We start from the raw sequence: 26,452 nt of genomic DNA on the forward strand, positions 1-26,452 counted from the left end.
TCAGGCTCTGCTGTGTATATTCTCTCTAGAAGCATTGGCATACCCCTTCGCAACCCTTGAAACGGGAGACAACAACAGCCTTACGTGGAAATCGTGGAATGGTCATGCGGAGGCAAACATAATGATTATATACTACGGGAAAGCTTCAAAACATCGCAGTATAATCTGACAATAGCGCAACATTTTCAGCCGCATACTGTGTATGCAGAGAAAATGGCTCACAAAAATGCAAGCTGAAACGCGGGTTAAACGAAGCAAGCAAGCAAGCAAAATCAAGTGTCCCAGATAGCTATAGCGTTTACTCCTTGACATTTTGTTGTCCTTTTTCCTGTTGTTTCCTTTCTTAACAACTTTGAAGAATAGCAGATATCCTGATATCATATCGATAAATGCTTTCCGTATATCTCAGAAACTGTTGCAATGCTTCCTTTTAACCATTAGATATCGATTATCACAACCGCCGTCTCGTAGGCCAGCAGCTGTCAGCTGTAAGGCCATTCATGGACTTGGTTGGATACAGGGCGGGCGCAGATGAAAAAGGCGGGGAAGTAGATCGAAAAAGGAATATGATTGATGACCGTGTAGAAAAGAAGGACCACACATCGAACAGGACAACGAGTAGTCATACATAGGAGGTTCTAACCGTTCATCAACTCGTCGTCTTGCATGCATACTCGGCTCAAGATGCTTTTAATGAGGCGATTTTGTTGTCGTGAATTCTCTTAGGCAATGGCGAATGGACCTAGCCCACCAGCATTCAAACTTTTGCGAAACCACGGGGAGAGAAGATCGTGCCTGGGAGCTGAAGAGCCGAGGAAGCCAAGCCAACAAAATTTTGCGTAGGCGGGTGTCAAATACTACCTGGAGTACTCAGAGATCGATCGATCAAATAAATCAATCAATCATTGCCAGAGCAATTTAATGCACCGGTCTCTCTTCCATCATCTTGATTAATTCTTGTTTTTTCCCACTCCTTTTTCGCTTTGATTTTGTGCTTTTGTCGAGATCGTGCCGCATCATTCCCAAAGCGGAATAGCGTAGCGGAAGGTTTGAGACTTGCGGATGCCATGTGACTGATATAATACTGCAGCGTACCATCTGAGACAGCATATATTACTCGCCGGAAGTAACTGTAAGTCCCCGGTACCGGGACTATGCCTGTGTCTTGCTGGCATCTGCTGGGTATCAAATACATGCAAAGTTACAGGCACATGAACCTGAACCGGTAACGAGGGCAGATGTTTGTATGTCGCGGGGCAAACCACAGGAGGTACAAAGGCCGCCACCCACGCAATGTGAGGCCGCAGGTACCGGCGATGGATCCTGGTTCTTCACTCTGCGAAGTTAGATGATATACAAGTTTTGTTGATAGATAGCTACAAAGTATTCCTTCGTTATTGTCCTGGTACATCCCAGCAAGCCTTCGGAATAATCCGCCCATCCATCCCGGTCTGTACACCCGGCGTCCATCCGCTTGGCTGTGACTTGTGAGTCGCTCTCCTCCGTCCGCGACCTCGGCATCGCTGTTGTCTCCAGCTTGGTGTGCTAAGAAAAGGCGTTAGAGTTGAGCTGGCGGGGAGCTCCCGTTTTCCTCCGACGTTCTGTGCTCAATTCTTCGCTGCGTGTTTGCTTCGGTTTACTCTGCGGCTAACTAGTTCGATTTATTCATCCCGATACCACAGAGCGGCTGGCTGTGTCTCCCTTCCTCACACATCTCCCGCTCTCCGCTCTGAGCTCCCTTTCTCTCTCCCCTTTCTCCTCTCCTTCTCCACCTCCTCCTCCTCCTCGTCGAGGCAATCTGAGCCCACTCTCCAGGGTGCCTGCAAACGCCAATTGGCATCATGTGGAGAGCGTCCGACAAGCTGATGGAGACCATCCGTCACTATGCCTCGTTCCCCGCAACAGGAGTCTCACTCAGGCAGATGGTCCAGTTCGGCGACAGGCCGTCCACTGGTGTGTCAATTCGTCTCTGCTTTTTGAAATTGAAGTGCCATAGGCATAATACCAGCATTTACTAACTTTGTTTTTCTCTTTCTCTCTGCTGACCATCGTCGTTGCGACTCAGGAACCCTCTTCCGTGCATCCCAGTTCTTGTCCGAAGAGCTCCCCATCCGCCTCGCACACCGTGTCCAGGAACTCGGTGACCTCCCCGATGGCTTGAATGAAATGCCGTCCATACGGAAAGTCCGTGATTGGTATGCACAGTCGTTCGAGGTATGGAACTATCTTTTTTCTTTTTTCTTTCTTTCTTTCTTTCTTTTTTTTTTTGGTCCGCTTCTTTTTTTATTTATCCGTTTACGATATCTGACTCATTGAGAGGGGAAACGAATTACAGGAAATCATCAATCTCCCCCGCCCAACCCTATCACAGGAAGTCAGAACTCGCCTCCTCCGCCCTACCAAACCCAATGGCCGGGACGTAAAGGTCCTCGAAGAAGCTACCCCTAATCCAAGCATACGAGACGACCGATATCGATCCTCGACAACCTCGATCCTAAGAGCAAACGGCTCCATCACCAATACTAACAATGGAGTCGCCACTATCGGCAACGGGAACGGGAGAAGAACAGTGGCCGGGAACAAAAGATACTTCGTATCCACTGACGATGGCCAAGACTGGCCGCCCGAGCTGAACGAATACAACAACAGGTTCTCCAAGACCCTCCATCACATCAAACGGCGGCACGACGGCGTCGTAACGACCGTCGCGCAGGGGATCCTGGAATACAAACGCAAGCGCCAACGCATGCAGATCGACTCGAACATCCAATCCTTCCTCGACCGCTTCTACATGTCCCGCATCGGCATCCGCATGCTGATCGGCCAGCACGTTGCCCTCACCGACCAAACACACGTCCACCACCCCCACTACGTCGGGATAATATGCACAAAGACCAACGTGCGTGAGCTGGCCGAGGAGGCCATCGAAAACGCCCGCTTCGTTTGTGAGGACCACTACGGCCTCTTCGACGCGCCCAAGGTGCAGTTGGTCTGCCGGCCGGATTTGGATTTCATGTATGTGCCTGGCCACCTGTCGCACATGCTCTTTGAGACGTTGAAGAACTCGCTGCGGGCAGTTGTGGAGACCCATGGGGCGGAGAAGGAAGCTTTCCCTGTGACAAAGGTGATTGTTGCGGAGGGCCGGGAGGATATTACAATTAAGATCTCGGATGAGGGCGGTGGGATTCCGCGGTCGTCTATCCCGCTTGTGTGGACGTATATGTACACCACGGTTGACCAGACGCCGAATTTGGACCCGGACTTTAATAAGAGTGACTTCAAGGCGCCGATGGCTGGGTTTGGATATGGGTTGCCCATCAGCCGGCTTTATGCGAGGTATTTTGGTGGGGATCTGAAGTTGATCAGTATGGAGGGGTGAGTTCATGCATTTAACCCCCCAATTATTACCCCCATAGAAAATAACCACCAACTTTATACAATCTCCCGGGCTTATAAACGAATCAACTAACGCTCCAATGAATCGAAAATGCAGCTACGGCACAGATGTCTACCTCCATCTCAACCGCCTCTCCTCCAGCTCCGAACCGCTCCAGTGACAATTACCGGTCATGAGGGATGGCCAGCCTCTCGTGAATTCCTCACGACACTTTTACCCGTTGCTGCACGACACACTGGCACCGACAGCAACAGCATCAACAACGCGCTCGCGAGTGGTATCCCAAGGATTGACCCCTATGAACATTGAAGCTATCCGACGTGCACGTTCTCACCAGGGTGGTATGTGCCGCGCCGGCGGCAGTGGCCGGGAAGTCTCAGAGCGCAAGCAGGTGGGCGACGCGGCTAGTTTGGTTAGCGGGGAGCCAGGGGGGAATGGTCTTGGGGAGATGGGTACGGTATGAAAATTTAGGGTTGGGTAGGTGGCTGCATTCAACTTGGTGGAAGTATGATTATGATTTTTTCTTCTTCATATTCCACTGCCTTTGGGGACGACACCCGCTCTCGCCCGCATGGCCGCGGATGGAATGAGCATCCCTCGTCGCACCCGCCTCCGCTCCTCTTTGATCCTCGCCTCTCCTCTCCTCTCCTCTCCTCTCCATTTCTCTCCACCCCCGCTTGGGCCCCCGGAAAATCACACCCTCGTGGCCCCCATTTTCAATTCTTCAGTAAGGTGGCTTCAGAGACAAGAACGGAGGAGGAGCAGAACATAGAAAAATCCTGTGGTCAGGTGCTGATTTCCCTTCCCTTTGACCTTTTCCCTACGCCTCCACCTCCCATACCGCTGTGCGAAAGAGTCGAATGGGTATGGCCCATGCTCCACACAAGCCGTCCAGATATACCCCCAGGAAGAAAAATTGTACAAAGGACATAGCAGGGGTGGATTTGGGTGCGAGTGTAGCATGTGTTCGACCCTGACTCGCCCTCGACTCCCCTTCCTCCAAATTTCACCGCCTCTTGTGCCCGCCTCGCCCCCCACATCTCTACGCCTACGCCCAGCCTCTGTCGTTGCCTTCTCCATTCGCGCAAAGGCGTTTATATACGATATATATATAGAAAGAGAGAGAGGGAGAGATAGTCGTAGCAACGAAACAGCAGCAAACAATTCCCGGACCAGGCAATGTCCACCCTTTCTCGACCCCGTTTATCCTGGACCCAAGTCGAAGAAGGGACAGAGAAGGGGGGAAGAAGGGGGTTGGAGTTATCGACATGTATGGGTACGCGTGAATGGGTGGTTGTGCATGCATGTGCATGAGGTCATATTTCCATTGAAAAGAGAAACGAAAAGAATGCGGTTTTTGCATATATAGCTTTCATGCGTGTCGGTGTGTATATCTATATCTATATCTATATATCTATATATCTATATATACAAGTATGTATAAAAGATAGGATGGGAGCGACGGGTACAGAGCAAAGGCTACTTACTTACTATGTAACATACAGACATACACATACATATGAATGTGAATAAACAAACATGTAAATATGCAAATGAAAAGGGAAATGGACTCATTATGAATACGTTATGTAAGGAGTCTTCGCTTTGTGACTCTGTGACTTTGTTCTTCAAGCCTAACCGGCTCAACCCCTGAGCTGCGCCGGTTCCTGATCTTCACACACAACCAGCCTTGGTTGCACCTCGATGAGGTGGAATGAAACCTCACCAGATAGGTGATTTGCAGCTGACCGTTTCTTGGGCTTTCTTCGTGCACGGTATTGATTCAACCCCCACAACACAAATCATACTAACTAGTCTCAATGTCGAGCGCTTAGACATGGATGCTCGGCGGGTTTCTGGACGAAGAGAACGAACTTCACGTGTCCCGGGCAGGGAAACCCTTGCTTGCATGGCCGGCTCGGATATGGTGCTGATGGGATTCTCTTCCCAGACATGGATGACGGCGATTCATTCCTATATACCTACAAGTTACCGGCCAGCGAAGAATCTCTATTGTCACTTCAAAGCTCAGCCCCAACGTGTCAGCGCCTGATCCACAGCTGTCAACATTCCATACGGCGATAAGTCCCTCCCTACCCCTTAGAATCCTCTACGATTCCTGCGAGACCGTCGCTATTTCTATGATCTCGCGGTGTTCATGGAGCAAGTGCAGCTTGCGTCTGCAACACCGAAACCGAAACCGAAACCGATGCCAAATCCCAAACCCGAGGATGGCGCTCAACAAGAAGACATCATGGAGAGTCCCTCACCATCTCTTCCGGCGGAAGACTGGTTCGCCTGGTTGCAAGTTCTAGGGGCTTTTAGCCTGAATCTGAATACATGGTAAACAAAAAAAAAAAAAAAAGAAAAGATTAAAAGAAGAGAAACATGAAATAAACCCCTCACTCTCTCACTCGCTCGTTCGTTCGCAGATTCAATTCCGCACTGGGGGGCCACCGCGAAGCTGGACTTCACGATATGCTTCACGAAAGCTGATCTCTCTCTTCTTTCATTAGGGGCCTCATGAACGCCTACGGAGCCTTCCAGGCCTTCTATGAACTTGAATTGCTGTCCTCGAGGTCATCCTCGGACATCTCATGGATTGGCTCGACGCAGGCGTTTCTCATGTTCATCATCTCGATGGTCGTGGGACCGATCGTCGACGCAGGCTATCTGCGATCGCTGCTCGGGATGGGATCTCTCCTCGCCGTGCTCGGCCTTTTCATGACGAGCCTGTGCAATGAATACTGGCAGGTTTTCCTCGCTCAGGCCATTACCATGGGCCTGGGCTTTGGCTGCCTTTACGTGCCTGCTCCGACGATTGTCTCGCAATACTTCCATGCCAGCACTGCGCTTGCGATGGGCGCATCTTCAGCCGGTAGTGCCCTCGGTATGTCAGCAGTGGGGGGGAGGGAAATATATATCGAAGGAATGAAAAACCCCCTCTAACCTTCTGTTTGACATAGGCGGCGTCATATATCCGATCATCTTCACACGTCTCCAGCCGCGGATAGGTTTTCCCTGGGCGACTCGAGTCCTCGGGTTCATCGTGCTGGCAACACAGCTCGTCCCATTAGTCCTCATGAAATCCAAAGCCAGCCCCACAACGAAGTATAGCCTGGTCGATAGGACCGCGTTCAGAGACGTGCCGTTCATCCTGCTAATCACCGGCCTTATCTTCGGCTTCATGGGCTTCTACATCATCTTCTACTACATCGAGCTCTACGCCTACCAAGAAAGCAGCACTCCAGCGCGCCTCCAGTCCTACCTTCTCGTCATCATCAACGCCAGCTCCCTGCCCGGCCGTCTCATCCCGGGCTACTACGCCGACAAGATGGGGTCCATCAACGTGCAGACCATCGTCGCCTTTACCGGTGCCCTCTTGACCTTTTGTCTCCTTGCCATCAAAAACGCCCCGGGCCTGGTGGTCTACTGCGTCATCTACGGGTTTTCCGCCGGCGCCTTCATGGGATTACCCGCTGCGGGGGTGGTGAATCTCTCAGCGGATAAGGGAAAAATTGGTGCCCGGCTGGGAATGACGTTAGCTGCTGTGGGATGCGGTGTCCTCGTGAGCAACCCTATTGCGGGGGCTATTCTGGGCGGCAGCGGGGGCTGGGTTGGCCTCATTGTATGGTGCGGCGCTCTGCTTACGGCTTCATGTATTAGCATGGCCGCGAGTAGGATACGCAAGATAGGCTTTGGGTTTAAAAAGGTGATATGAGATGTGTTAGCCTGGAGTTATATTGGTAATAGAAGGTTATTTTTTTTTTTTTTTTTTTTTTTTGAAAACCAATTGAATACCCTAGCCCTCAGTGGAGGAATGGAAATAGTTGGAATAAACAGGACAAAAAAGAATAGAATTGATAATAAAAGTAAAACATGCAAAAGATTCCCCAGGCGCCTGAAGCATTTGATCTCTCTGACACTTTCACAGTTCACAGTTCACAGTTCACCTGGAGAGGAAGCGCAGTTATGATCGATAATGGCCATTCAATGTGGCTATCTAACGGATGTCTATTGTACTCTCGCAGATATCAGAATGATGATAAATCTCCGTACTAAATATAATGGAGTGGGTAGCTTGCGAGACACATATTGAGAGGCAGATATTCTCTTCCGCCGCCTCTACCATCCGCTTTGAACCGCCCTACATAGTCGAGATACTCTAGCTAGCGTTCAGCTGTCCAAGAGGAAGTCCAGGCACAGCAGCCTGGGCAAACCAATTCGTGATAATCCGAATACAAGAAACATTTCCATACCCGAGGAACGAGAATATCTGTGTCGCCGAATTTGTTCATATTTAGAAACAAATCACCACCCAGCTTCGCCATGTAAGATCTTTAAAACGAAATAAATAAATAAATAAATACATCTACATTTTCATCGCCTCAACGATGCCGTCACCACCCTCATCGACCGGTTCCCAGAATTTCACCACCGTAAGCCCAGCCTTCTCCAACAGCTCACGCCACTGTCGCGACGTGCGTTCCACGCCGGAGTTGAAAGCCATCATTGTCATATCTAACTGGGCCTGGAACTGCGAAGCTGCTTGTTCCGGAACAACCATCTCATGCACCAGAAGCTTCGAGTAACCCGGCGTCATTGCCGCAGCTGCCCTGGCGAGGATTTTGAGGCAGTAAGAATCCGACCAGTCGTGGAGGATATGGTGATAGAAGTAGACCCTTGCACCTATGCAGGTGTCAGTGGATGGATTATGCACATATATATGGCTTCCTTCCCCTCCTCTATATATTGGACGAAGAATGGGATGGATGAAGCGCAAATGAGAGAGGCGAGAGAGAGAACCTTCCTTACCTGTGATGGGCTGTTCGGTGAAAAAATCATACGTAACCTTCTCAACCGCCTCATCCAAGTCTCCCAGCGTCTCTACGACCTCCGGCAAGTCCTGCAACACCAACCTGCCCGTGTTAGGAAATCTGTTCTTATACGACAACAAGTCATGGCCCTTCCCTGCCCCAACGTCAACAATCAGAGGCTTGTCTGTGGCTGCCCCGTCGAGGATTTGGCTCTGCACCGGGTACCAGTCAACCCAGTATTTCCGCGCGCCCATTGTATTGCCCATGAACATGTTGAAGTCGTTGAGCAGGGAGGGAGAAGACACTATCCGTTCGAACGTGGTCTGTTTCGTGTTGAAAGCGTATTGCATGAGTCCATCCTTGGGATCACTGGGGCAGGAATGGCCTCGTTGGAGGAAGTAAGCTGGGGCACTTTGCATGGCTGGAACAATCAATTGGGAGCTGTATTATCGCGCTTTTGTCAGTAAAGAACGGGAAGATCAAAAGGTGAGATAAAAAGGGGAAGGCACTTAGCCTAGAACTATGAAATAAAATATCTAACATCATTCGATGGCCAGCGGCAATTTCTTCAGTAGCCATGGCCTTCGTGACGGGTGTCGCAGTCCATGTTCTTGAATCGACTTCCTCAACCAAGTGAACCGCTGATAGAGGCCGCAAAATGCGTACTGGATCGTTTATTCGGCATTGGGCCTCTTTGTTAGACAAGTAACGCTGTCGCAGAGTAGAGCATATGCAGTAGCACTCACTTATCAACAGCTCCTCAGCTCCAGACAGCTCTGCCAATCTCGCAGATGTAATGGGCCCTTCCTGAACGATGTGCTGAAATAACTTCAAATCCACGGCAACTCGCGCGCTGACGGCAATCATGGGCTTCAGAAGAGTGAGCAAAACTGTTATGAATCTTTTTGCACATGGCTATTGGAGCCGGGGGGGGAACACGTACAGAAAATGCCATATCAACAGCTACATTTTCTGGCTGTTCCAGCTGGATCCGCAGTGTCTTGACTATCTGAAGCGCTTCTCTTCTTGCTTCAAGGTCTTGTTCATCAACGAGCCGCGGACTGAGATGGTTCAGCTTGGTTATCAGAGCAACGGATCCTGCTTTGTTACTTGCAATCGAGCCCATGATCGGGAATGGCGACAACACGGTCCCGCTCGATATTGAATGGCGATACAGACAGTAGATCACACCCAAGAGGGCATCAGGCGGTTCCAACGAAAACCTGAACAACGGCAAAATATCATGTAAGGGGAGCTCTCTGCATTTATCGTTACATATGTACAAGAACAATCGCCCGACCAAAGCGGGGGGTAGACGGACATAAATGCATTTTGTACCGCCACTGTATGAGAAGCTCGGAAGCTAGAACGGGTATATGCAAAGAAGATGATAAAGGAATCGGCAAGTTAATGTCTGTAAGTGCTGACCGCTTCATCAAGCTGAGATCCGGGCAGTGGGGGCCCTGACACGCACACGATGCGCAGTAGTATTGACGGTGGTTCAAGGGCTTTCAGCTCCAGCCGAAGAAGCTCCTTGATGTGCGGCTGTTGACGCAGCCTTGGACGATCGATATAGTTCTGTTCCAGAAAGTCGTAACTTGAAACGATTATGTCCGTCTTGGTACTAAGCCGGCTTCATGAAGTGTCTACGTGAATGCCTGAGATTGAGTTCTGATACACATAAATAGAAGATCAACGGTGAGAGTGCATACTAGAACTATAAATCTCGGTCAAAGACCCCAGAGACCTTACAGATTCCGTCGCTGGCGGACCCGTTTCGGCCACTTTACACACAAAATAGCTCGGTGAATTCTAACTATGGTCACCACTGACTGGTGTCTCGATGCGATTCTAGCTGGATGGTAATGCGTCGCACGGGTTTCTCAGCAAAGTGGGCCTAGTCATCCAGCCGTGGGGAGCGAAGCCGGTCGATATTTCGCTAAATAAAAGAAATAACGGAACAAAAAAAGAAAAAACCAAATCACCAACAGTCCGAAATGATATATTTCGCCGGCTCTTCACCAGATAGAACACCATTTTGGTCCAGTGTCTGTTCCCTCTCTGCTTTTCTTTTCAGTCGCCATGCTTCCCCCTAACTCGCACAACCAAACCATGGCCAAATTCCGCGCGGTTCGAGCTCCCGTCAGCTTTAGGACTGGTAGTTGCTCACATGTCCCGTTCTCACTCGCTTCTCGAGGTTGAGTGGGGTTGAAGTATCTTCTCTGTTCTCCTCTCCTAGTGTATGTTGTAGTTATAGCTTAAGCAAACCCTGTTTGAAGCGTTTGCGGTGACCTCGCGCAGCGGAATCGGATCCCTCAAAGCATCAGTCAGGCCTCGCAAAAGCTACGACATTGTCAAATTTGTATTTTTATCAGCTTGGAAGCATGGAACATACCTAAGTATCCCCATGAGAATTAGGAGGTAAAAGAAAGAAAGAGAGAGAGAGAGAGAGAGAGAGAGCGATGGAAAAGAGAAAAAAGGGTTCTCAGGAGAGAACACCAACAAAACTCGCGGCCATATTTCACCCCTACACGTACACATGATTGATTTCAAGTCTTTTGCCCCAAATAATCCATTGCGCCGTTGCACCGTCGTTCCCAATACAAACCGAAACGAAAGATCAAATTGGGATGTTAACCACACCACACTCAGCCGAAACCGTGCCCATCTATACCGCATACCTACCCAATCCCGACCCCAGCCCCAGCCTCAACCCCACGTGCCGCATGTCTCGCACTTCTCCTTCTACCCTGCCCACTACTCTCAGCGGCAGTAGCCCTTCCAACCCTTCTGCTCCCTCTCCTAGCACCATCGCCACCACCCTTAGCTGCATATGAAGACGAAGCGACAGACCCATGCAAGGGGACAGGGCCATACCCCTCATCCCCAGCGCTCCTGTTCCGCCACCCGCCATCGACTTCCAGAACATCAACTATGGGGCGCCCGGGTTGGGTTCGTAAAGACGAGCCCGAACCTGTTGTCGTGGTGCTCGTGGTTGTGGCAGCGGCAGCGGCAGCGGATGTAGCTGGGAGTGGGATTTCGTTGTAGGCAGTATGATTAGTAGTCGAAGTTGCAGCCATGGCCCTGCCTTTGCCCTTGCCTTTGCCTCTACCTCTACTTTTATCGGCGGCGGCGGCGTCGCTGGCGGAACCAGATGACGTCCTTTTAGGCCCTAGCATTCTGTCCTGGAGGGCGAAGGCGTGCATGTAGTTTTGCGGCATGTTGAGGCCGATGTAATGGTGTTGGAAGCGGCGGCGGGCCTCGGGGATGGTCTATTGAACAGATGCGGCATGCGTTAGCTAGTAGAAGTTATACAAACGGATGTTGTCGGTCCCACACAATGAATGCAGCATGTACGGGGACAAGACCAACCTCGTAATTGGCCACGGCATGGTTTATTAACAGCTCCTGATCTGTCAGCACGCTGAGAGACGCATGGCGGCGTTCGCGCAGGTAGGACTTGAGGCGCATGTGTCCGACCAGCGGTGGATGGATGGGCAAGTCTGCGGAACCGAAGAGGGTCTGCGACTGTGCGTTTCCGGTAGAGGAGCTACTTCCTCGATAGCCTGCGGTTTGGTTCATAAAATAAACCAAGAGATCTCTGTTAGAGTTGGTGACAAGCTGTATTTATTTATCTATCTATACTGCGATGCAGATTTTCGGGCCGTCGATGAAAAGAACTTAAGAAAAAAAAAAAAAAAAAAAAAACAACTCACCAAAATACCCATCAACCTCGATCTCATCCGCCTCCTCCTCCACATTAACAAAATCAGGGTCATCACTACTGCTGCTCCGGCTCTCGGGCCCGGTCCCGGTCCCCTGAACACTCCCACTCCCGCCAAGAACCTCTGATATGATCTCCTGCTCGCGCTCTTGCGCAAATCTTAGTCGGATATGCGCATCGATATGCTCTGCCACATCCGATGCTGCTAATACCAGGGCACGCGCTTCGAGGACCCGGTCGTACGCATCTTCGAGCATTTGACGGGCCTGTGGGGTTAAGTTTGCAGGGAGGTGATTGTTGGCGGGGTTGTCGTTCATGGTTGTTTTTTCTGCTTCTTCTTCTTTTCTTCTCTTTTTTTTATTAATGCGCTCGTAGGAGAGGTTTTGGCGGGTGAGGTATTTATTTCCTTTTGTTCGTCAAAACAAAGGCTCCTGGGGGGAAATGGCGGACAGAACGAGGTCGGAAGGGAAGCTGTGCGGCTGAGGGGAGATACAGAAGAGGGCGCTTCGAGGACTGTTTGGTGTTGAAAAGCAGCTTCAGGCCGATACAATACGTGTATGTACCGCTCTATCGGACCGTCGCCTCGCGAAAGCCCAGATCAAATAAATCCCCTAAAGCTTTCTTCCAAACTGCGTCCCGTCACCTCCCAGAGACCAGGTTCCCCGCGGTTGCTGAGCACGGCGTAACGGGGACCACTAGAGAATTCGCATGGGTTTTACTTTTGGAAGACAGGATATCAAACAAGAAATGCCAAACTTCCAATTTATGGTAAGAGGGAAATCGCCCGTTGAGCTGTATGTATTTGGCTGCTTGAATGTTCTGTTGATGGTGGCGGTGGTGGTGGTGGGCTCAGCTTAGTTACTGTCCCAAGCTCCAGTTGCGGGGGAGAACTAACTAGGGTCTAAGCATGACAGACTACTCCGCACTTAATTAACAAGTTACATTGTTCTATTATCAATTGCTAGAATTACAATTAAACAGACGAAGAAGCACGCGAAGAAGCCGCCAAAAGAGCGCTCCTTTCCCCTAGAATCAAGAAAAGAAAAACAGTACCACAATCAAAAGCACAAAAAGGTCGGGAAAATGAAAAAGAAAAAAGCCAATTCCAAGTACTGATGAAATGATACACAGCACAGGAGGAGCATATAAAAGCACAGAAGCTGAACAATCCAGCGCCTAGATCCTGATGCATGTTATTAATGTATGTACAGTTCGTATCTATGTCTCGCGTTTTCCCTATATCCCCGATGAGATGCAGGAGAAAAGGGAGGAAAAATGTATACAGAGAAACAAAAGGGCTACACAAACAAAAGAGCCCTATCTGCTAATAGAGGTAAGTTCCAAAGAGACAATTAGCAACACCAAGGTGTATAATTATCGAAACCTTCGTTTCTTCATGAATCAAATTCATTGTACGTCGTATTTGTTTCTCGTCTTGTCGTGTCGTGTCGGCATCACGTATCGCATATAAACAGAAGCTTTCTCTCAACATCCATGCATAAACGAGTTCTTCGGCCACGCATACCCCGCGTCCTTCCTATCGAAGCAAAAGTGAACAAGTTAGTCGGTCTGCGAAAAGGAATAACCCCCTCTCCTTGCCCCATTCTTCCAAAAGAAAATTCAAGAAAACATACCATGTTGTCAAATTCGCATTATCATAGGCTTTCCGATGCTTTTGAATATACTCCGTCGTCTCCGTTCCGGGAGGGTCGCACGTAACACTGACAGCATCCGGATCCTGATAAATCCTCACATAATCAAACCGCATTGTCGCAGGCATCACCGTCGCCAGACCGCTTACGTTCAGAAATGCAAACGTTTTCGACATCCCAAAGTTCATGACAAGCGCCATGGGTTCGGCGGGGATGACGCGTTGGCCGATGTTGCCGTTTGGCCCGAGAGCCCGCGCGTCGAGTTTCCAGGTTTTATCCTTGCCGACGAACCAGGTTATTTCACCCTTGGGCCCGGGTTTGTATTCGAACGCGTAGACTTGGTAGAAGCGGCCGTCGTACCAGTGGTTGTTTACTGTTGTTATCCCTGAGATTGCTTGTTGGTATGGACCACCTCGATAGTCGTTTATGGCCGTTATTCTGGGATCGTAGAGTTCGTAAAAGTCTGTGGATTTTTTTTTTTTTTGTTGTTCTTTAGCTTAGACAGCATAACCAATTGAATACACAAAGAGAAGAATGGAAAACATACCAAAGTTAGGCATATACCACACATCAAACGGCGCAACTTGCATACTCTGCGACACATCCCCCACATCTGACGGTACATTTGGATCTAATGCATGCACGCTTGCTTCAATAACATCGATTTCAGGGGCACTTCGTGATTTACCAGGGCTCGGATGATCCTCTCCCTTGCACGTGCAGGCGGGCAGGCGCATGCCAGGCAAAAAACTAATACCATCCGTCGAGCTCTGGTTGGGAGTTATGCCGGCGTCACATACGTTGTCATAGCTATACGGCCACATCCCTTCCGTCGTAGCAGCATAGCCTGGTCGACCGAGATTGCCCATGGCCCAGAACCCAGGCCAGAAACCAGATGTATCACCCCTTCCGGGAAGCGATATACTCGCCTCCAGACGTCCACCTGTGAAACATAGTTGGTTCCAGGATTGGACCATCCCGGACCGATAATTCAGCTCGTGGTTTGGGAAAGCATCGAAGCGGATCTCGAGTTTGCCATTTTTTGTGGTAACGGCGTCTGGGTCATACCACTAAATAAAAATAATCATATGAGTAAGTATTTATGGATGATAACCCCGACTATCCACTTACCTCTAGATCCTTCGTCACGCCATACCAAAGATCAACAGCCTGAAAGAAAGGATCGTCCCCTTCGTAGAACGTCCGACCGTCCTTGTTAAATTCATCGGAGAACTGGGGTGACAGATCAGTTAATCTTGGCAAACAAACCAACGAAGCCACTTATTTTAGTCAACAACGAATGGGTTAGGGAGCTTCCTACCACCAACTGCCACTTCTTCCCGTCAATGGATACTTTCGATTTTGCGGACTCCGGCGTATCCGGATCTATTAGCGAATATCGAATGTTTTGAAGATGTGGAATAGGACCGACATCCAGGCACATCGGGTCGTCAGCACAAACAGGGCCGGAGGGTTCTATCAGCTTTTCGATGAATGTCCTATTCAAAATGGCATGCAAGTTAATTTATCTTTCTCACTTTTTTTTTCTCTTCCTGCTTGGTTAAACGTATTTGGATAACCTCGATTCGGGAAGGACACTCGTACAAAACGGGATAAACAACAAAAAGCGTCACGACCCCTACGACCACAACTGTGAGCGCCACCAGGTTAACTGCACCTCGCCGCGTGCAAACATCGCAGTCTCTGTCTGCATCGTTTGGGTCCGGATTATGCAGGTAGTCATCCTTCTCTACGTCCTCAGGAAACACCAGGAGGTTTTCAAAAGGCACGATGGCATATTTCTCCACGACGGTCTGGGTCGTGATGGGCTCATCATCGTCTATCCGAGAGTGACTCCGATTATCCCGCGTTGGACTAAAAGGGTACCCGGAGGCCTCCCAACCGAGGCCCCCCTCTGAACTCTGACTTGCTCTTCGTGAACGTGTGGTTGGATACTTTGAGCCCTGGCTTTCGTCCCGCTCGTGCCGTGAGGTGGAGAGTGGCAAGCACTCTGAGGAGTCACTGCCATGCAGAGAGCCTTGTCGAAAGGCTGGGGAATAAGGGGGCTGCGGAGGGTAAATGAGGGAGTGGGAAGAAGCATTTGGTGTTAAGAACGGATCCGACTGATCAGAGCCTGTTTCGGTTCCAGGCGAAAGCCTCCGAGGGGGAGGGGGAGGGGGAGGTTTACGAAGGCGTTTCGACATGCTACCGAGAGCTTGAAATTGGAAAAGGTAAAGCTAAGCGGAGGGGATGATGCCTAGGAAGAAATCCAACGCCACCAGATGTTTCGACCAGACCATGTCCCGGAAGCAAACCAACGAGTCGAAGATCAAGGATGAACCGATCGATTGTGTTTCTTCGGAGTCTCTCAGAGCTCCAAATTCGACTCTGAGACTGAGAGGTGCTGAGATCAGACAGAAAAACAGAAAATATCGGCGGGCGCGAGTGGATGAGAGAAGGCCGTGTTTGTCTTGCGAGTGAACGGGAGAGACGATGGCAACTATAACGCGTCCAGCAGGGCGGAAACGACTGGCTGGCCAGAAGTCAGGCCGGGCAGGTACAACGAGCAACGAGAGGACTATATTCTCTGTCTGAGGTCTAGAAAAGAAAGCGTTTAGATAAAGGGAATCAAGACGGGCATGGCGATCAATGGCACAGAGCTAATAATGCCAGAAAGCCATGCGACGCGTGGAGGTGAGCAAGTAGGCAAGGAGACTCGAAGTGAATATAGCTATATATATATACCGCCCACGCATTTCCAGCAGGTAATGAATGACACTCTGCTCTGCTCTTCTCTCCACGAGAACTGGACCATATAGGAAGATCCAACAAAAGAAAAGGGAATGATGAGGTAAAGGAAATGGAAAAACGGCCTACCTGTCAACTTCCTAGCCAATGTATATCATCCCACATCAACCGACAGCCCACCTGCAGATCAAGTATACACACGCGCCGTGCCTCAACCTCCCGCAACCGTAATTGCCGTAGTCGAGTTCCTCGATGGGATCTAGATTAGACGCGTGCTGTCAAATGTCACCCGCTAGCAAGCAGCTAATGCATGCAGGTGCGGCAACTAACGAGGTTTGGGCCAACCGTGGAATACTTGGCTGATCCGTTGATCCGTGAGTGTCTTGGCCCCTGGGGAGGGCAGTGTTCCGTGCTCAACTCCCCCGGCTCGATCAGCAGGAGGAACGTCGTCGGGCACGAAGCAGCAGAGTGGAGGAATGGAGAGAGAGCAACAAAGGATGGGGAGTTGGCGCAAGTTGTCGCAGCTGATTTTCCGCCGCACCCGCACGTCGGACTGGACAAAGGTTCCCTGCTCACGGCTCGATGGCCACAAACCAAGGTTTCGCACGCGCTGACATAGGTGGGTAACAACAACAGGGAAAGCAAGCAATCTGAGACAGTCGCATCCAGGTTCCAAGGTTGCTGCCATCCGTTTGATTCAGCCACGTACAGCAGATGAACGAGATAGTTCATGCACTCACTATACATCAAAAAGCTGTCACGATAAGTCTATATCTATTCATCATTTGTTCTCTCAGTGACCGCAAGACTTGGAAGTCGCTATTTATCTGACTCCCTTGTATAGTAAACATTTTAACTAAAGTTCTACCAACCAGCCTGCGCGTCGTTTGCTGTTTCATGGAAGGCGATATAACGCTGCACAAAGAATTTAACCTGGCGGATGGATCCGTGGATGCATCAACATATTCGCAAACCCCGCACAGCATACACACAGCAGATATACGAATTGACGATGAATAATGATAATGAGTCTTCTTCTCGTGGGGTTGTTACCTGTTGCTCTCTGCTGCTTTTCATCTTTCACGGCGCGCTTGCTCTCATTGTTACTGCGCCGCTTCGAGGCAACTCCCGTCATGAAGTAAACGACGGTGCGGAGTACTCCCTTCGCATCGCCATATCATATATATATCACACGTATGATCAGTAATCCGTATTACTCCCATTTTCAAATACGTAGAAGAACCGGTCTATTGCCTTGATTCCTGCCATATGCCTGGTGCATCCGCATAGGCCAAAGCAGCCACAATGCTCACACCTGCCATCCGACAGAGCATCGAAGAATCCATCGAAGAGGCAAAAGGTCGACCGACCCAATTGCTCTCGAACCTCGTCGGCGTCTTCTTGAGATATCCAAATACTTGCTTCACCATAGCCGTGTTGAGAAAGCTGGAGTTAAGCTGGAGGGACGCTCAATGTCGTGCTTGGATGGAGGAGAGCCACCAAGATATCCAGCACCGTAGCTGTGAGCTAGGCCGTTGTGAGGAGCTGGAACACTGTGCCACGCATGGTGGTTCTGGTCCGAGAAGTGTAAGCATTGTTGCCAGGTAGTAAGTAGTATTTACTCTGGAATTGCAGCTGACCGACCATCCCGTCTTTCCTCTAGCCCCCATCCCTTGAAGACATTCTGAGCCGATTAATGGAACTCGACAGGCACGCCACTCAAAGCACTCCATCGTTAACGTCTGAAGGAGTTGAATTCGCCGCGATCTCCGAAACCAGGCGCGCAATAGCGTATAGATATACCTTCCAGCAGAATCTCATAGATCACGGCGTCTACCCTTATGCCTACGAGGCTCCCGATGGCGGAAGATCAGCGAAGCCAGATAATTGGAAGGAGATTAATGAAAGACTAGCCGAGCCTCGAGATTCCCTGTCGCCATCAAGTTTTACTGATGATGCGTTTGAAAATTTCGCACGGGTGGCTGCGTATGCATCCCATAAGCACTCGGTACTGGCATCGGTGATTCCAACCATTGAGGGCGCTACCAGCTCTACCGCATATAACGGGCGGGAGGGTTCATTTGCCAATCTTGCTCCTCTAACAGACGGTTCTCTTGTTCCTGGAAAGCCAGACCGCTTTGATGGGGCTCGCCCGGAGCAACTTGACCGAAGTATTCGCAACCAGCTCAATGACCTCATCATTCCCTCAACCGATGATAGCCTTCCAATGGCACCCAATTTCTTCCTGGAAGCAAAGGGACCCGATGACTCTGCCGCGATAGCAAGAATACAGGCTTGCTATGATGGCGCTTTAGGCGCCCGAGGCATCCAGAGCCTTCAGTCCTACGGGCAAGATATCCCAGTGTATGATAACAAAGCGTACACCATCATGGCTACCTATCACGACGGGACCCTGAAGTTATACACCTCCCATCCCACCCAGCCAACCTGTCTTGGAAACCACCCTAAATACATTATGACTCAGATCAAGGGTTGGTCTCTGACCAGTGATCCAGAATCCTTCCGGCAAGGAGCTACCGCCTATAGAAATGCCCGCGACTGGGCGAAGGAAATCAGAGATGCGTTCATTAACGCTGCGAACCAAAGGCTTCCTGGAGTGCATACACAGCCGCAGCCCTGTGCAACATCTGAGGAGGCGAAAATCTGTAGCTCGTCAGCTGGTTCAGTGACAGAGGAGTGTGGCACACCATCAGGCACCGTGGTCGCAGAGGATGCTGGAATGGTGGACTGGGAAGAGAAGGATCCTATGGGAGCGGAAAGAAGTAGTTTCAAAAGACGGAGAGTTGATGACGAAGGAAAATGAACGCGAAATAACGAGACGAAACGATGTTATCTGGAGAGGCAAGATGCATTCGTTCTGTTTCAAACGACATTCTACAGGTAAGAATCTATTGACCGATTTTCGTTGGAGTTGTGCAGTACATGTAGATGTGCAAATTCAGTTCTATGTTTTCAATTTCACATGCTTCTTTAGGGGGCACAATCCCATATGGCTGCGTGAACCTTTTTTGATTGCTGCTGGGCGGAGGCCCAATTGCAGCGATATCTTAAATTTAGAATTAGAATAGGGAAAACTGATATTCCGCGAAGTCATAACCACCTTCTATTTCATATTAATCCTCCTGGGATGGCAATAGAAAATCGCAAACCCTCGACCCAATCCAACCCATAACTCCCGCCCCTCCCTAAACAACAACCATAAATCATAAAGATCCCGAAAATAAATAAATAAAATAAAATAAAGAAGTAAAAGAAGCAAAGAAGAAAAGAGAAAAAAAACCCAAAAGGGTTGCTCTCCAAGAGAAAATCCAAACCCCCTGCCCCCTAACTCTCAGCCGCCTTCGCTCTCAACCCCACAATCGTTCCCTCCCCATGTCTATCCATCCCGACAACCCAATACTCCACCCTCGCACAGCTCATCTGCACTCGATACACTTTCACCTTCGCCTCCGCCAGCTTCGTATCGAACTCATTCCCGTCCCCGGCCCCGTTTCCGGCCCCGGTCGCAATCATCACCGCATTCGTGACTGTTGCGTAGTGGTTATTCGGGTCGAAGGCGGACGGGGAGAGGATGGATGTTTGGATGTCTGCTGCCTCCGCCGCGGCGGTCGCGGAGGCGCTGGTAGCGCGCGTGTCGGTGCTGGGAAGAATGAGGGTTTGGAATTCGTCTGATTAGGTTAGTTTTTGTATACTAAATATATATATATACATATATATGTCTCTCTCTGTGTGCGTGTGAAGGAAGGTAGCGGGGAGGAAGAACATACCAACATCTGGCCACCGGCTCTCCATCGCTCCGCTCCAGTGCAGTGCTACAGGCTCGAAGAGCTCGTCTGTTTCGGAGGTGTAGTATATTTTCACATCGCTGAGGACAGTGGGCACAGACACATTTGAGTCAATCCTTTTTGTCTGCAGATGTTCTTCCTGTTGCTGAGCTGCGGTCAGCGGTGTGTTCTTGAAAGGGGATTCATTTGCCTTTTCGAGAAAGGCTGCGTAGGCATCATCGGAGGACATGGTGGTTGTTGTTGTGGGTGTTGATGATGAAGAAGGAAGAAATGAGGAACGGGGTTTTGCTGGTGGGCCGTGGTTGTTATTGAGGCCGCGGCTACGGTTGCAGTATGTGGGAGAGAGGAGTGAAATGTGGTGGGAACGCCCAATGATTCGAGGAGTGGTGGTATTGGTGGTGAGATGATGGAGCTGTTGCGACAACGATGACCCCAGGGGAACGGCTCGTGTGGAGAATTGTCCGCGCTGATTAGGTCCTCCTTTTACCCTGACACAGTGGTGGATGAAGTAGAATCTTGTCCTTGAAATTCTGAATAGCTGATTCCTCATTTCTCTCTTCCTTATGTCTATTGGAGCACTTTATCTGAAAATGAATTAGGACTGAGTTTCTTGTATAGGATCACCAGCGGGGCGGTCATGTGATTTTACAGCTATGAGGTCATCACCAAGCCAAGCGGGGATTTCACCTTTCTCATAGTGATTTCGCAGATACATAACAAGGAATTGAAAATGTCCCTCTTTAGCTTATCAAACAGTTCAGGTTATCCGTCTCGCTAAGTCTGTCAAGATCCATATTTCTGTAGCAGCATCTCCATAATCCGTATAGCCCCTGATCTGTATGAGCCACCAAAAAGAGCATAATGGTTGAGATGGTGATATCTGTGCATCCAAATAATCAGCCCATTCCCACCACAATTAAACTATATATTTTTTCGAGAAAATAAAAGGCAAGGGACAAGAAGGGACAGCACTTACAACTCATACAAAGAAATGCGATCATTATACTCCTCCACGGGTTGTGTCTTCGGACAAAGATGATGATACTCCTCCAAAAACCCCCCACCAAAGCCTCCAAACATCCTCATAATCCCCAATTCATACTCGCTATGCCCGTAAAATGCTGATGGGTCAAATATTACTTTCTCAACTCTTCTCCCCGCCAAACTGCCGGACCCTGCATTCCCAGACCACAGATCCCCATGCACAACCACTGGTACTACCCCACGCCCGCCATTCAAATGCTCATCGCTTAACAGCCGCGGCACAACCTGCGCTATTGTCCTCTCCACAAGCCGCCGCAGCTCACCATCAGGCCTTCCATTCGCCGCCTCTGCGCGCTGCAGAATGAACCGGAGCCGGTTCTCCGCGAAGAACGAGGCCCAGGAGGATTTGTAGGAGTTATCCTGCGCTGTATCGCCACAGCATGTCGAGACTGGGAAGCCGAATTGAGGCGTTGAGTAGCCGTCCGGCACAGGCGCTGGGGTTGTGTGTAGCTGTGCGAGCTTCTCCGCGAGCGATTTGCGGGGTAAATTATGTTCTTGGCGACGGGAGATTGAGTTGGAGGGTGAGGAAGGCTCGAGGAAATCAACGACTAGGAAATAGGTTAGGGGCGAGGAAGGGGAGGAAGAGAGAGCGCCCCATCCGAAGGATTGCGGGCAGAGGGTTGGGACGACGGCGTGGATGGCTTTTAAGGAGGCGTCTTCGCCTGAATGATTGTGTTTCCGTTTTCGGATTTAGTCATTATATGTGACATTCTCATGTTTACCAGGGAAGTGCTCTCTGGGAAGGGGATTTTATGGGATAAAAAGGGATGAAATATGATTTCATTGCGCTGTAAATCTGGAATATGGATGATGGATGATCGGGAAACGGTTTGTCAGTCAGTTACCTTGTACCATCACCCTACCAGCCTCTCCCGTTGCGGTTTTCATGAAAAAGTGTTTTTCAGTGCCATCTGCAAGTTTTGTGCTGATTTTCGCAGAGGATGCGCTGCTGCAACCGCCCCCAACACGGCTTACTGTGGTATTTGCTGCGTCTAGGTGGAGGAGGTCAATTACTGCCTGGTCGAGCTTCATGATGGTTGTGTTATTTCGTGGGGTTTTCACTGGTAGGGGGTCATGGACGTTTCGAGTATTCTGGCAATCGTCGAGAGGTATTATGAAACGAGCCAATTATTTAGATGTAAGCTCTTTTCGTTCTTGGGATGCTTCCATCACGAAATTATGATTTATTCAGTTTCGATAAAGGGTGGAATGGATGCTCAACGATGACCGGCTCAGAAGGGATTGGGAGGATGAACTATACAGGGGTATGACGCAAATGCTAATCCATGGGTCCGCATCACGCAAGGAAAATGGAAATTCCATCAAGGCCATAATTTCATCGTCTCACTTGCACATGAAAGATGGCGCATTGTATTATTTGCGTATCTATACAAGGCAAGGAAATCGCTGGCAGTGAACGGCGTACATCAGACGGATTCTATGAAGCTTCACTCCGGGCGGCTATAAAAAGGTAGATCGGTCCAAGAACAACAAGGCATCAAGAGAACAGGCTACTTTTGTTTGCGGGTTTTTACGGTGCAGGATGATTGGTCTCATCCTTTACCAGACTCCATTTGTCTTCACTTATACCTTGCCCGCAAAAGCTTCTTACACTCTCATTTTATTCAGGCGTAATGAAACGAGCGGCAAGGGCAGATGAAATGGGGAAGTTATCAGGTATTGATTATATCAATAAGAAGTGGAAAAGAAATATTCATTTGCACCTGCACCGACCGATTGAGGGGGAAAAAAAGGTAATAACAAGGCAAGTAAGTCTGACAGAAGCTAGGCCAGCATAAAATGGAAACAGAACCAGAATATTTTAATATCTTGATTTTCTTTATTAGGAAATTCATGCAGCAGTAACAAGATCCTTCTTGAGGGTGCCCATGAAGGCCCGCTTTTCGGCTGGCGTCTGGAATGCTCCGTGCCCGAACTTCGACGAGGTGTCGATCCATTTCAACTCGACCTTCTCCAACGCCCTGCGGCTGACCTGTGGGTAAAGCGTCTTTCTCAGAGTGAGAACCCGCTTCTTGACACCGGGGACGGATCCCTTGATCATGACGTAGTCGTTCTTGACCTCGCCATATCGGACAAAGCCGCCCATTCTGGAGACAAAAAGGTATTATTAGCATCATTTGTATGGAATAAATTGGGTGGATGGAGGAGTTGGGCAGAAACTTACGGTGTAATCTGCTTCTTCGAAACGTCGAATTCAGTCGAGGCGTTGCCCTCATCGGAACCCTTGCCGATACGGTAGATCTTGTGGTTGCAGGAGGTTCTGTGGTGATAACCGTCTTGACCAGCTCGGGCAACAGTCCATTGGACGTGTGACGGATGCCAGGCACCAATACAAGCAACCTTTCGCAGACCCTTGTGCGTTTTGCGAGGAAGCTTCTTGGTTCCCCATCGGCTAGTGACGCCATTGAATCCATGGCCCTTGGTAACTGCAATGACATCGATCATCTCATCCTTCTCGAAGATGGTATCAATCTCAATGGGCTTCTCAAACAGGCCGTGAGCGAAATCGACCTTGTCAGCGACGCTGCCGCCGTTCACTTGGACTTCCATGAGGTGGGCCTTCTTCTGTTTGAGCGGGGTCTTGCGGATCTGGGTGTGGGCGAGCAGACGGACGACAGTGCAGTATTTCTTGATTCTCTCGAGTTCACGCGCGACGGAGGCACCTTTGTTCTCAGAGTGGTTCTTGGCATATTTCGTAAAGGCCTTCTTCTTGCTCTTGTACCAGTTCTTGTAGAATCGTCTCTTGACCTCGTCGCTCAAGTGCTCGGCCCAAACGGTTGTGAGGGATCGGAGGCCTCGGGGAGTCTCAATATATCCAACAACACCAACAGCGATCATCTAGAAAAGCGGACAAAGGATAGACATTAGATTCACAAAATCCCTTGTCCAAAGCCAAATCAAGAGTTTATGAAAATCAGCTTCAATCTTACCGGAGGTGTCTCAACAATGGTGACAGCTTCGACAATCTCCTTCTTGTGCATCTTGGCACCAGGACGCTCAAGGTCGCGGACGGTGGTGGTCATGCCAGCCTTGTAGCCCATGGCGGCAGTGAGGTGGACCGGCTTCTTGGGGTCATCTTTGGGGAAGCTGTTCGTTCGTTGAGCAAAAGGTTTCAGTACTTCCTTCCTCGCTGACAATTGTGCGTCAAAGATAATCTCAACAATTGACTGACCTCTTAACCTTTCCCCGATGTCTCGCACTGCGCTTCCTCGGAAGGAAGGCAAGAGAGCCTACACAAATCGCATATCAGTAAGGGTCGTACACGGGAGCTCTAATTGCCTGTGAATGCCAACAAAACAGGAGAAATATAGATGGAATTTCCACGAACCGTGCCGAGGGGCTTCGAATTTCCGGTGACTCCTGTAATTGAGAAAAAGTGGAAGATATCAGTATTTAGCTCCCTGACGGACTCAATTATCATGACAGCAGGACATCCAGAAAGCAACTCACATCTTGACCCTGTTGTGGTTAGTTTGGCGAGGTGGTAAAGAGGTTTGCCGTCTGTCCGTCCTGTCGACAAAAGTCCGAGTTGGAAGTAGATTATTTCGTCCCAATTTGACGAGTGTGGGCTGAGCTAAGCGATGTCTTGGCATTAGTTTCCCATTTTGGGGCTAGTGTATATCTGCCGAAGCGTTGAGGAGAAAGATCAAAAAATATCCACAACCCATTTACCACATCAAATGAGAGAGCGAATTGGAATTGATATATGTTTCGCGTCTCTATCAGAGTTATGGAAACTACTGGAATGCCTAATATCTGGCAATTCTGGCCGTTGGTCCTTTGGTATTCCTGCGACAACCTTCCTTGTCTGCGATGGTGGGAAGATGCGACCATAATGGATAGGGATACCTCAATGAGATCACTCCCTGCTTGTCAGACTCCCCTCTGGGCTACGTGTGACATGTCCATCAGGCAATATAAGGATATCTCATAGAGATTCCCTACCTCCTTCTTCCTGCTTCTATACGCCGCCGCCTGCTCGCTAGGCTACTACTTTGCTTTCCTGGCCACCCAATCGGACTAGCTCGTGGTAGTGATTTTACGAATAAATAACTGTTGTTGAGGATATGTGCCTATTGATAAATTCTTGAATGTGTACCCACAAAATAACTTTCTTTGAGATAAAGTTTTTGGACATTCAAAAATTAAAACCGTGCGTATACAAGGGTATTCTACCAAATGACCAACAATAACATCTAGCGTTTGTGCTCACATTTTGATCGCTGAATTGAATGTGAGCTATTCTCGTACAAACACTGACGGGAAGTAGAGTTGAATGGCTCCGTCCGATTGATTGACTAACACGACGAAAATAACGTCTGAGCCAGGAGGACATCTCTATCCTGCTGCATCCCTATTTCCCACCAACACCTGTTTTGTTTTGAGTTTCGGACTGCCAATGCAGCCATACCGGTGACGAGGCGCCTTCTAGGAAGGCAAGTCACTTACTCAGAGGCAAGGCAGAATGAGACTGTAAGTGCTTTGCAAGCGTTGACCTACGAGACAAATGCGGCTGCCTTCAGAGATCATATTGGGGCGAAAGGCTCCCTTATCAAAGCTATCATCGCTCATCATCTCTGTTTGACTTCTACCGTCGGAATGGCTAAATGGCAGCTACAATCTCTCTGTTCCAGTTTCCATTCAAAAGCCGGATCGGAAAAGCATCCGGCTGCTTATACGGGCTCACCTCCCGTATAAGCCTGCTAGCCCTGATCACGGGGATGAAAAAGTTCGATGTGAAGCGGCTACTTATGCGTGGCTTGGCGAAGAATGCCCTGATATCCCAACTGCTTGTCTTGATGGATTTGGCTTGTCAACAGGACAACGAGTACGTGTACCAAGTTAATAAACCTTCTACACTTGATGTGCTTGGTGTTGGATATATGCTTTTTGGGTATGTCGAGAACGGGCATATGCTCTCTAATCATACGATAAGCGGAGACACGATACAACCCTTAGGCGCAACCTTTTCATTGCTTTAGCCAAAATTCAACTTACTCTCTCCCGGAAGCCATTACCACACATCGGATCGTTGACAATCAATGATGGTGGCGTCTTGTGCATCAGTAACCGGCCGTTGACATTGGAAATCTGCGACTTCGAAAATGAGAACATCCCCCTTGATATATCGCGGAAACCAACGTATCCGACCGTGGACACTTAGATTCAGGATGTTCTAGCTCTTCATGACAATCAGCTACGTTACCAACCACATGTCGCCTCGAGTATGGGAGATTGCATCA

At 49.5% G+C, this 26,452-nt stretch overlaps 10 protein-coding genes across 10 annotated transcripts; 4 read left to right on the plus strand and 6 right to left on the minus strand.

Moving 5' to 3' along the window:
* Positions 1–1,841: 1,841 nt before the first annotated feature.
* Positions 1,842–3,557, plus strand: HCBG_01113 (pyruvate dehydrogenase; the record flags this gene model as incomplete). Its single annotated transcript, XM_045428163.1, has 4 exons — positions 1,842–1,953; positions 2,066–2,214; positions 2,336–3,336; positions 3,494–3,557. 4 exons carry the CDS (start codon positions 1,842–1,844, stop codon positions 3,555–3,557), a joined length of 1,326 nt encoding a protein of 441 aa, XP_045292138.1.
* Positions 3,558–5,555: 1,998 nt separating this feature from the next.
* Positions 5,556–7,118, plus strand: HCBG_01114 (monocarboxylate permease-like protein; the record flags this gene model as incomplete). Its single annotated transcript, XM_045428164.1, has 3 exons — positions 5,556–5,740; positions 5,914–6,287; positions 6,364–7,118. 3 exons carry the CDS (start codon positions 5,556–5,558, stop codon positions 7,116–7,118), a joined length of 1,314 nt encoding a protein of 437 aa, XP_045292139.1.
* Positions 7,119–7,769: 651 nt separating this feature from the next.
* On the minus strand, positions 7,770–9,435 carry HCBG_01115 (uncharacterized protein; the record flags this gene model as incomplete). The annotated part of the gene is made up of 5 exons (XM_045428165.1): positions 7,770–8,086; positions 8,213–8,655; positions 8,756–8,879; positions 8,961–9,084; positions 9,158–9,435. The coding sequence occupies 5 exons, from the start codon at positions 9,338–9,340 to the stop codon at positions 7,770–7,772; spliced, it is 1,191 nt and encodes a 396-aa protein (XP_045292140.1).
* Positions 9,436–10,895: 1,460 nt separating this feature from the next.
* HCBG_01116 (uncharacterized protein) lies at positions 10,896–12,289 on the minus strand (the record flags this gene model as incomplete). Its single annotated transcript, XM_045428166.1, has 3 exons — positions 10,896–11,486; positions 11,587–11,780; positions 11,931–12,289. 3 exons carry the CDS (start codon positions 12,253–12,255, stop codon positions 10,896–10,898), a joined length of 1,110 nt encoding a protein of 369 aa, XP_045292141.1.
* Positions 12,290–12,853: 564 nt separating this feature from the next.
* HCBG_01117 (beta-glucan synthesis-associated protein KRE6) lies at positions 12,854–16,004 on the minus strand (the record flags this gene model as incomplete). Its single annotated transcript, XM_045428167.1, has 6 exons — positions 12,854–13,475; positions 13,573–14,053; positions 14,138–14,660; positions 14,722–14,823; positions 14,912–15,089; positions 15,196–16,004. The coding sequence occupies 6 exons, from the start codon at positions 15,792–15,794 to the stop codon at positions 13,424–13,426; spliced, it is 1,935 nt and encodes a 644-aa protein (XP_045292142.1).
* Positions 16,005–16,269: 265 nt separating this feature from the next.
* On the plus strand, positions 16,270–17,358 carry HCBG_01118 (uncharacterized protein; the record flags this gene model as incomplete). Its single annotated transcript, XM_045428168.1, has 4 exons — positions 16,270–16,292; positions 16,672–16,901; positions 16,975–17,043; positions 17,183–17,358. 4 exons carry the CDS (start codon positions 16,270–16,272, stop codon positions 17,356–17,358), a joined length of 498 nt encoding a protein of 165 aa, XP_045292143.1.
* Positions 17,359–17,643: 285 nt separating this feature from the next.
* Positions 17,644–19,162, plus strand: HCBG_01119 (uncharacterized protein; the record flags this gene model as incomplete). Its single annotated transcript, XM_045428169.1, has 2 exons — positions 17,644–17,925; positions 18,002–19,162. The coding sequence occupies 2 exons, from the start codon at positions 17,644–17,646 to the stop codon at positions 19,160–19,162; spliced, it is 1,443 nt and encodes a 480-aa protein (XP_045292144.1).
* A 521-nt stretch (positions 19,163–19,683) lies between these two features.
* Positions 19,684–20,704, minus strand: HCBG_01120 (uncharacterized protein; the record flags this gene model as incomplete). Its single annotated transcript, XM_045428170.1, has 2 exons — positions 19,684–20,027; positions 20,127–20,704. 2 exons carry the CDS (start codon positions 20,371–20,373, stop codon positions 19,684–19,686), a joined length of 591 nt encoding a protein of 196 aa, XP_045292145.1.
* A 412-nt stretch (positions 20,705–21,116) lies between these two features.
* HCBG_01121 (phosphotransferase enzyme family protein) lies at positions 21,117–22,220 on the minus strand (the record flags this gene model as incomplete). Its single annotated transcript, XM_045428171.1, has 2 exons — positions 21,117–21,850; positions 22,034–22,220. 2 exons carry the CDS (start codon positions 22,218–22,220, stop codon positions 21,117–21,119), a joined length of 921 nt encoding a protein of 306 aa, XP_045292146.1.
* A 324-nt stretch (positions 22,221–22,544) lies between these two features.
* On the minus strand, positions 22,545–26,324 carry HCBG_01122 (large subunit ribosomal protein L3; the record flags this gene model as incomplete). Its single annotated transcript, XM_045428172.1, has 10 exons — positions 22,545–23,296; positions 23,374–24,047; positions 24,140–24,296; positions 24,382–24,439; positions 24,538–24,569; positions 24,660–24,783; positions 25,177–25,262; positions 25,659–25,705; positions 25,897–26,004; positions 26,208–26,324. 10 exons carry the CDS (start codon positions 26,322–26,324, stop codon positions 23,041–23,043), a joined length of 1,659 nt encoding a protein of 552 aa, XP_045292147.1.
* Positions 26,325–26,452: the final 128 nt, after the last annotated feature.

This window comes from Histoplasma capsulatum (assembly GCF_000150115.1).
Source record: "Histoplasma capsulatum G186AR genomic scaffold supercont2.1, whole genome shotgun sequence".
In the NCBI taxonomy this organism is placed as follows: domain Eukaryota; kingdom Fungi; phylum Ascomycota; class Eurotiomycetes; order Onygenales; family Ajellomycetaceae; genus Histoplasma; species Histoplasma capsulatum.